This window comes from Strix aluco, chromosome 5 (assembly GCF_031877795.1).
Source record: "Strix aluco isolate bStrAlu1 chromosome 5, bStrAlu1.hap1, whole genome shotgun sequence".
NCBI lineage: Eukaryota > Metazoa > Chordata > Aves > Strigiformes > Strigidae > Strix > Strix aluco.
In genome coordinates this window covers 32,992,017-33,001,443 of record NC_133935.1, presented here as the reverse complement: position 1 = coordinate 33,001,443, position 9,427 = coordinate 32,992,017, and the positions used below count along the sequence as shown (strand labels likewise).

The following is a 9,427-nucleotide window of genomic DNA, read 5'->3' as shown; positions in this document are numbered from 1 at the left end:
GAAGCCCCTACTCTTTCAGTGTAAAGCAACACCTCTGAGGGATATATCTATACCTATGCCCATAGCTCTACAGCAAAGGAGCTCAAGCAGCCCTTCACTTCAACCACCAATAACGCCAACGGCCTTCCAGCAGGAAGAGTGGGTACAAGGGAGGGTTTTCCTCTGGGCCCTGCTAGAAGGGTTTCCTAGAAGCTTCTCCAAATCCTCTGCAAGGTCTCTAGTCCCCTCTGTGGCAGCCCTGGGATATCTGAGACGACCTCCCCGCCTTGCTCACCTCGCTGAGCCTCTCTACTGCCCGTGCTCCAGGCAGGGGCAGGAAGGCTGCTTGGCTCAGACTCTCTTGGCAGCTAGGTTAACTACTTCTGTAAAACATTCCCTGTCATTTCAAATTGCCTTGGTATATTCATAGCCCCTGTCTCGGAGTGAGTTGGGGATACTGTTGGCACACCACTGGACTCTTGGATTTTATCCCAACATTGATTTGTATTTGCACAGGAATGCCTTGCAAATGCACCTTCCTCTGGGTAAGTTTCTGCTTTGTCACCACAGTGACTGAAGTTTTTCAAGTTAAATTTCTCTCATCTCTTTGCCTGTGATCCTTTAGTTATTTTCTATCCCTTGTTCTTTCCTAAAGCTGCCTCCATTGGAAGGTCTGCGTTCACTCAGTGAGGTCGATGAACTGAATTTAAGTGCATATATGTTTAATTTAGAGTGTTTAGGTAATATTTTGAATCAGGAAAGTGTTTGGTTGTCTCTACAAGGTCAAGTTTTGCTTGTGGGGATGCTTTTTTTCTCCAGCAACATGACTGGCAAAGCACTTTGGTTTTTCTAGATGAGGGGATAAACTTCTTCAATGAGCTCCCTCTCACTCCTCTTCCCCTTTCTCAGTATTTTCCATGTATTTGCACTGTTCTGATTTAGGTCAGACACAAAGATGGCTCCAGGACACTTAGGTGATTTAACCTGTCACAGGCACTCGTCATACTACCCGTGCTATATCACAAATTTGTTATCTCACCCAGATCTTCCTGATGTCCCACAGGCTGTAAGAAAAGCGTGAAGCTTGGTGTGAGGGCTTTGGTCCCACTCACTGGTGGTGTTTTACAGGAAATCTTTTCCTGCTACCTTTAGGTATGATGTTTCCCTTAGGTTTCTTTTCACAGGATCAAAGTTATCTCTAAGAATGTATAGTATGTATACCACTATGTATTTACTGGTTCAGTAAGTAAAGAGTGTGTTTGGTTTGCTTCCCAAGTACGTGAATGTTACTGTTTTGCAGAGGCACAGTGAGGTACAATGAAAGTCAGACAGGGTTGTGCAGTGAGGCTACTGGAAAACTGGGAACCCAGCTCAGGTATCCTCAATCTCAAGATGTCGTCTAATCTGTGCTCTGTTGGGAAAGCTTCCTGACGTCCTTTGAAACCTCAGAAAAACAAACAGAAAACGGCCATGTACTCCTAAACCACTCAGACAAATTTTAAAAATTTAATGTGTCCCTCCCTTTGTAAATGGATTTTAAAAATAACTCCCTCTTTACTTAAGCCTGAGTTGGATTTTTTTCACACGCTTTGTTTTTCCTATGCCTCTCTCCATCACGGGAGCAGGGAACACAAGAGCCTTAAACCATTGGCCAGTGTTGTCAGGCTCTTCTCAGCCCAGGGTGTCTATGGCAACGCCGAGCACATCATTACAGCTAACCATCGTCATGGCAAATAGTGCTCTTAACATGCATCAAAGCAAGTAAATAAAAAAGGGAAATTATTTTAAGATTTTCAGACAAGTACAAACTACTTGTACGCCCTCGAAGGGATTTGAGACTATAAATATTTTTTTACAAGTCTTGTTCTTTTCTTACAATACTTGACGATGCTGTGCAATATGCTTCCCCTTCTCCCCAAGCTGAATAAAATACCAGATCAAATAAAGCATCCTGCCTCATCCTCCCTCTCCGGCAAGAGTTCATCTTCTGGACTTTGGGATTTGAGCATCCTTTTCCAAACAAATGGGATGGGTAAGGAAAACTATGCATTGAATGAAGGAGAATTCTACATTTTTAGCTGTTTTCAAAATTGTTGTTTCATGGTCAAGTGAAAAGCTTCCCTTCCCACCACCTGAGGAGCCTGATTACTGCAAGTGTGATGGGTGCCTGGGTGGGAGCTTGAGCTGGTTTCAGTAAACCCCCTCAGTACCACCAGTAACTGTGCACTGTAACCAGCTACCGCTGCTGCACATTGCAAGTGCCTTTTCCATGCTACAAATGAAAGGACACATCTGCTTTCTCTGTGTTTATTGTGTTACACTGAAGCAAAATGGCATGTGGTTATTCGCAGTTATTACCTGATTATTTCACCATGTCTAAGGAATACAAGGAAAAGCAATTAAATAGTTCAGGACTCAGTTACTGCTGAAGGGAGGCTCAGGCTGTGCAACAGCACAGGATGAGGGCAGCGCTGTAGAAATCCCATGCTGAGCTGAGCCCACCACGCTGCCCACTCAGCGAGGCAGCAGCCTCCCTCAGCTGGATGCATTCTGAGTAGCACAGGAGCTAGCGAGCTCAGTACAATTGCCCTCTCCTGGGTAAGTGGGCAGAGCAATTTGCTGGGCGTAGCACCATGAAATCCACACACTGGAGATGTTCATCCCTGCCCAGAGGTACCACATTCAGTGTTGCCATCCCTTGTGCTTAAAGCTGCACCAGGAAACCTCTGCCAAGGTTGGGGAACTCCACTGGCTCATGTAGGATGGGACTTTCCCGGTGTCTTTCTCAAATTTTAGTCCTTCTCATATGCCACACCCCCCATTGTTTTAGTTCAAACACAAGACAACACCTGTGCCTCTTAAATAGTGTCCCTGGAGATGCTCCAGAATGGTCTCCTGCTTGTCATTCATGAGGATGGAGAGGTGGTAGCTGAGATAAAGAGCTGCTAGTGCCTCTCTGGGCTGGTGTTGCTGGAAGCAGCAAGTCTTTCTCTTAGGAATAGCAAGCTCAAAGTCATCATCTTAAAATCTAGTCTTCAAGGACGGTGGCCAGAGGAATGCACCTGGAGCACTGAAGCTGCAAAGCACATCAAGATTTGATGGTTGGCTTTGATGTATCTGCGGGTTTTATTTAGCTGTAGAAACTCAGTTTGCTAAGAAAATTATTGATATTGATATCTACACTATATAAGCCTTTTTCTTGGATTTTTTTAAACTTTTTCATTCTTCCAACTGTGGCTGGAGGCCCAAAAGCAGCAAATCAGTGCTGGCAAGACATTTGAAGAGCCTGGAGATTGCGCATCCTCATCAACTCACCTCTTTGTAGACATTGTTCAGGTGAGTGCAGATTTCATTGGCCACCTCCTCAAAAGAAGCTTTGCAGTCTCTGCCAAATTTCTCCTCCATCAGTTGAAGATAATGTCACAGATAATCTAAACAAGGAGGGAAGAAACAACCAGTTTGAACTTTCCTCCACATTAGAGACATAAGAACAAAACATACATTTCTAGTTGGGATTCTCGGAGGGCAGAAAGAAGAGTTTAGCAGCATATAGCATGCAGAGCTTGTAATGGGTCATGGAAAATTAGGTGCATTATAGAATTCAACAAAAAATGCAGTCACTGCTGCTGTTTTTTTAACTATCCTGTATCTAGTTAATGTTGACTGCACCCATCACTTAAAGATGACTGTACAGGACTGGTTCACTTGGTTTGTCTACTTCAATCCTTCTCCTGGCAGAAGACTGTCCCAAACATTTAGAGGCCCCAAGGAGCCCCGTGTTGGACACCTATGGAATACATGGCTTGGGGGGTAAATGTCTTCTTAATCTTTCCTGCTCGTTAGCTATCTAGCACTCTGTAGCAATGAGGGTTTGTTTGTCTTTACAATCAGTAGGTAGGTGGTATACTTTGAAATGTCAACTCCTTTTCTGTGCAGCATTTATTCTTTTGTATTCATCTTTACCCTGAAAAAGTCTTTTGAGGATCTCTCCAGTAGAAATCCTCACTTATTCTCCCACTTACCAAGAATTGGGCCCACTGCTTTGGAATCCACCTTTCTGGTGCCTGAGTGATGTTTGCCAGAAGGTGCCTCTTTTTAGATTTTTGTGCTGTGTAAGGCAGACAAAACAGTTATAAATGCACTCCACTAGTGACCTTAGGCGGAGTCATTTGATCCTGTATTTATTATCTGTGTTTGTTTAGTGATGGCAATGCTGTTGCCATTGTTGCTCAATAACAGCTGGCTTAGTTGTCCTAGAAAAGCTTGGTTCCTGTTACTAGAGAAAAACATCAAGGATGAAGAAGACATGAAGTCCAGTGTTGAGCTGCTTTTCTGTGTCTTGTTATTAAATGACAGGCATGGAAATCCCGTCGCACTGAGAAAACTCCCTACAACTCATGGGCAGCTCTGCAGCTCCCACCTGAGCTGACCTGCCTGCATTGCGTCTGCTTTCTTCCCAACAGATGCCAAACCTCTCATTCCTGCTATCTGCTACCATCAACTGTCTCACCTTCTACCACCTCCACTCTCTGAAGCATATATATATTTAGATATACAAAGCCTGTTTTCCTCAGTTCTACCCCTTAAAGAGGAAGACATCCTCCAATCACAATTACACCCCCTGGGAAGAGGGCTGCTGGCTCACCCTAAAGTTTTTGGGGTCAATCTTCAGCTGGGTAGCATGTGTCTTGCCAAGTGGGTTCATATCCCAAGAAAAGCCTTGGAGTTGTCCAGGTGTTGCACCATGTTGTTGATGGCAGTGAAAACCATCTTGCTGTGGCCCCCGACCTGATCTGACTGTTTCATCTCTTTGGTGGAGTCCATGCCTTTAAAGTGTGTGAAGTAGCTCTTTGTGTCTGGGTGGTCGGTAAACATCCTGTCGAGAAATGAGACACATCCTAATTTATGGACCGAGGCTTTGATGCAGATATGGCTTCACATTCCAGGCCTTGTCTTAGGCATTTATTGCTCATTTTCCTTCTATTTATTAGAACAGACACCTCTTTCTCCTGCGTTTCTTGGTTCTCCTTTGCCCTTCCCATCTGTGCACAGCCCCTGTGCCCACAGCAGCCTGTCCCCTCCCTTGTCTCTCCACAGGACACTTCCCTTTGCTCACTCTGCCTTAAAACCTATCCATCCTGAATTTATTCCACTGCTTTTAAAGTAAACATTTCCTCAGTGTTAGGTGGAAATAAAATCCACAGAGAAGTGGGAGTGTGTTCACACAGGGTGAGCACAATAGTCCCAAAGATGTTCTGGACAGCAGACATGTCCACTGTTCTCCCAGTGGGTGTTTTCATGGAGAAACTCTACTATTAGTTTTGTTAATTAACCCCTTCCTAGAGTCCATTCCAAAGCATTCTTACTGCCTGTGATGGATTGTTGTTTGAGTACCGGGTACTGCTCATTTTGTTTATTCAAAAGTAACACAATTCAATGCCTCTTGTAAAGGAATTGCATTTTATAATACATCAATTACAGTCATCTTGGTCAAGCTCTTAAAAAACCAGTTTATTCCATTGGGTGAACTAGTTATCCACCTGAAACAGCAATAGCAAATTCCAGATTGCATTTCACAGAGTCACAGAACAGTTGGGCTTGAAGGGACCTCTGGAGGTCATCTGGTCCAATCCCCCTGGTCAAGCTGGTTGCCCAGGACCATGTCCAGGTGGCTTTTGGATAACTCCATGGATGAAGACTCTATGACCTCTCTGGGCAACCTGTGTCAGTGCTCAGTCGACCTCACAGTGAAAAAGTAATAAGATCCCCCTGAGCCTTCCCTTCTCCAGGCTGAACAGTTCCAGCTCTCTCAGCCTCTCCTCACAGGAGAGATGCATCAGTCCCCTCACCATCTTCATGGCCCTTTGCTGGACTCTTTCCAGTATGTCCATGTCTCTCTTGTACTGGGGAGCCCAGAACTTCATTAAATGCAGGGCTTGGGCTGTAGGACACTAAGGCAAAACCTTGTAGAATAAATTACCCTGGGGAGCCAAGCAACTGTATGCTACTAGCATTTTATAGCTGCATTTCTGACCCTGTGTAGGCTGCAGATGGAAAGAGCAGGGCCTAACAGTTTTTGAGGCTGATCCAGGCACAAGATGTGATATACAAGAAAGCCAGAGGGAGTGGTAAAGATATGATAACCAGAAATAGTATTTGGACTGATCAGTGCATATGGAGGTGATGCAAGTCTCAGCTGAGAGAGGGACATGTGAAAGGTGAATAGAAGAAACTTCTGTCTTATGGAAGAAGAGAGGAAAACAGAGTGAAAACTAAGAGAGGAAAGCCCTCAGGAAAGGTACAATACAATGAAACAAATGGTCTCTGGACTGGAAAGACTGAAGGAGTATCAGAAGAGAAATACTGAGGACATACAAGTTAAAAAAGAAATCATTAAGGGAGTTTAGAGGTAACGGGGAAGAGAGAAACAAGGACCATATTTTGTTCCCATTTTCTTTCATACCACACTTTCTTTTCTTTACCTTAAACGGGTGAAGAAATTGTTCTTGTCTCTTCTTCCTTTCCCACCCCCTTCCCCCTTTCCTTTTACTTTTCTTTGTGTGGATCTCTCTTCTTCCCTGTTTCTTTCCTGAGGTGGGATAAACCACAGCAAATCAAAATGTTCCCAGCAAGGGCTGCATGAAAAACATCAAGACATGCTCCTAGGTGGTAACTCCATTATTCTTGCCATTCCTCCTTCAACCCTCTGGGGTAGCAGCAGGATGGGCTCTTTCCTTACCTGATCAGCCCAGCTGTCCCGTTGTCCTCAGCATCCACATACATCTTCTCCCAGACACCACGGGCACTTTGCACCTCTGCTTCAGTGAAGGACATGGTGGAGGAGACATTGGCAGCAGGAGGGAGAAGGACAGGGAGGTCCTGGCAGGGTGGTTCTGCTCCAGTTCTCTCCTCAGAGCTCTCTAAATACTGCCCCTGGGATTTAAGCGATCTTGAATGGACTCTTTGTCTCCATTCCCCTCAGCCACATTTCTGCAGGCTTTAGGGCTGCCTAATCACTTTTAATCAGGAAAGAAACCAACCACATGAGGAGGGAGGACTAGTACTCTCACCATAGCATCAGGTGCTGGAGCAAAGATCTCACTGTCTGAGTAGAGAAGGGAAAAAAAAGGAGTTTTCAGTAGGGGAGAAAAAGATCAGCTCTCCTCCCCTCTCACCCTTGTCGAGGCTAGTGCTTGGCTTCTCTTTCCCAAGGGCCGTCCTTGCCTGAGCACTAATTTTCCTGGTTTGCTCCCAAGAGCGCTGCTGTGCTGCGGGCGCCATGGCACCCTGCCGTCCCCTCTTCCCATCACTTCCTGGTCCTTCAGTCCAACATTCCCATTTCCAGCTCCAGCAACTCTCTCCAGTCCTGCTTTCATGCCACGGTCACTGCTTTCCCCATAGCCCTCTGGTTTAGCAGGGGCTCACCCCACAGCTGCTCCCAGACTTGGTACCAGGCAGGTGGGAGTCATCACCAGCCCAAAATGACAGTGGTGTGGGGATGGTGACAGCAGCATTAGGCACAGAATCCATGACCCCAGTGCCCTGGAAAGTCACCTCATTTTATCTCAGGAGATAAACAGTGCAGGACAGCCAGGCTGGGAGCACAGGCATTTCACTACCCTAATCCTCCGGGCTTGCAGCTGGAATCTCTTCCTGTCCCTAAACTCTACCTGCCTGGGAGGGAGAAAGAGATAAGGGACAGGAGAAGGGCCAGGGTGTAGCTGCAGATGGCACCTATGGGCCGTTATCATCACGGTCACTTGGAACCAGAGGCAAAAAAAATCTTGGATTATCCATGCAGTGCCTGGGCTTAACCTCTGGTAGGAACGTTCTGGTTAAGTCCAGGGCGCACACATGAAATAAGGGCTAAGGGCCTCGAGGAACTATTGCTGCTGCTGCTGGATGCCAAGTGCAGAAAAAACCTTGGATTGTGTGGTATTGTTTAGAGGAGGGAAGGAAGAGGCATGAGTGGGAAATGTGTGGCATGGTGGGCAAAACCAACCCAATATCCCAGGGCAGAGGGAAAGTGATGGTTACAACCTCACAGAGACCGATCGGTCTTGGTGGGCTTGCGTCCCACTGCTGCTGAGGGATGCCTCAGATAACTTCTGATAACCCCCTTCCCTCCCTCTCCCTTTTCACCACAGCAAAGAGTAGTCTGATAGAAAGCTGCACAGCCTGATGCTTTCTCATCCCAAAATCCTCAGAAAAATGTCCCAGATTTCAGGAGAGCCCAGGGGTGTGGAGCATGTTGTGCTGGTGGGACTGCTGCCTCTCTGAAGGCAAACACAAACCAGGGAAGCACCAGCTGGCGAAGCCCAGCTGCCAGCACTGGGATGCGGAGAAAGTAGCAAGGATGGCACCACAGGAGTTGGCAGTTCCCAGGCCTTGGGAGCCAAAACTGCCTGGGAGGAGCTCAGTAGCGAAAGCACCAAGTTTTTGCCCAAGAGCAGAACCCACATCAGGTGCTTGTCATGAGTGGTCTGGGAGAGAGCAAGCTCCTGAAGAAAGAGCAGCACCAACTTTAGCCAAAGGGAAAGGGGCTCGGGTAGGTCCAGAGCGTGGAGGTAGAGCTGGTTTTTCTTTGGGATGTGAATGTGTATGATTACTCGCAACTTCTCCCCCTCTATGTAGGTGTCATGTTCTCCTTGCAGATCCTGGTGCACCCTGACTTGCTGTGGACAAGACTCAGTGGGAGAAGCTAGAGCATGGTGGTGAGCCCAGCTCTCTGGCCTGAGCTGTGGTAGCAATGCACATTCTCAAGGATGAGTCTTCTCGCTTAGCTTTCTTAGACTTTTCCTCTTCACCTCCCTTGTTCACCCTTCGTTTCCCTTCCCTTTGTCTTTTGTTTGCAGCAGTTCACAAGCAAACCCCAGCTCCCCTAGGGGACTTCCCCTTTGCTCTCCCCAACTTTGTCTGGGACATTGCAGTACAAAGGTGCTCATTCACTCGATATATTGTCAGACATCCTGTCGTGGGCCAAAAAATACCCGTTTTGAGTTGGGAAATTTCAAACCAATTGATTTACTGCCAATAACAAACCAACCAACACTTAGACACCTCTCCTCCTGCCCCTGTCCTGGTCCCCCACCCCTGTGCCACAGGTTACACCCCGGCCCTTTGGTGAGACCGTGGGTGGTGCAGGAGCTGGGGGTTGGGGGGGGGGGGGGTGTCCCTTTGCTCTTGCTGCTCCTTGTGTCTTACTCAGCTGCTCCATCATGGGCTCTTCCACTGGTCACTGTCCCTTTGGGTGCTGTACCTGCCCTGGCCTTGGCTCTCCTTTTTCAGCATTCACTGCCCTTTGTTAAACATGTTTCCACAGAGTCACCATAAACTCATCTGGTTGGTCCAGCTTTGGGGTGCAATGGGTCAATTTTGTCTGTTGCTGAGCCAGCTGTGAGTAGCACAGGGCAGTCCCTGACTTCCTCTTGCACAGACAAAACCAAAC

At 46.9% G+C, this 9,427-nt stretch overlaps 1 protein-coding gene across 1 annotated transcript; it reads right to left on the bottom strand.

Moving 5' to 3' along the window:
- Positions 1-2,305: 2,305 nt before the first annotated feature.
- On the bottom strand, positions 2,306-6,856 carry LOC141923762 (cytoglobin-1-like). Its single transcript, XM_074825393.1, is given in 6 exon segments — positions 2,306-3,055; positions 3,295-3,395; positions 3,398-3,410; positions 4,625-4,683; positions 4,686-4,855; positions 6,719-6,856. Coding segments are annotated over 6 exon segments (486 nt in total). The 5' UTR covers positions 6,814-6,856; the 3' UTR covers positions 2,306-3,007.
- Between the last annotated feature and the right edge of the window lie 2,571 nt (positions 6,857-9,427).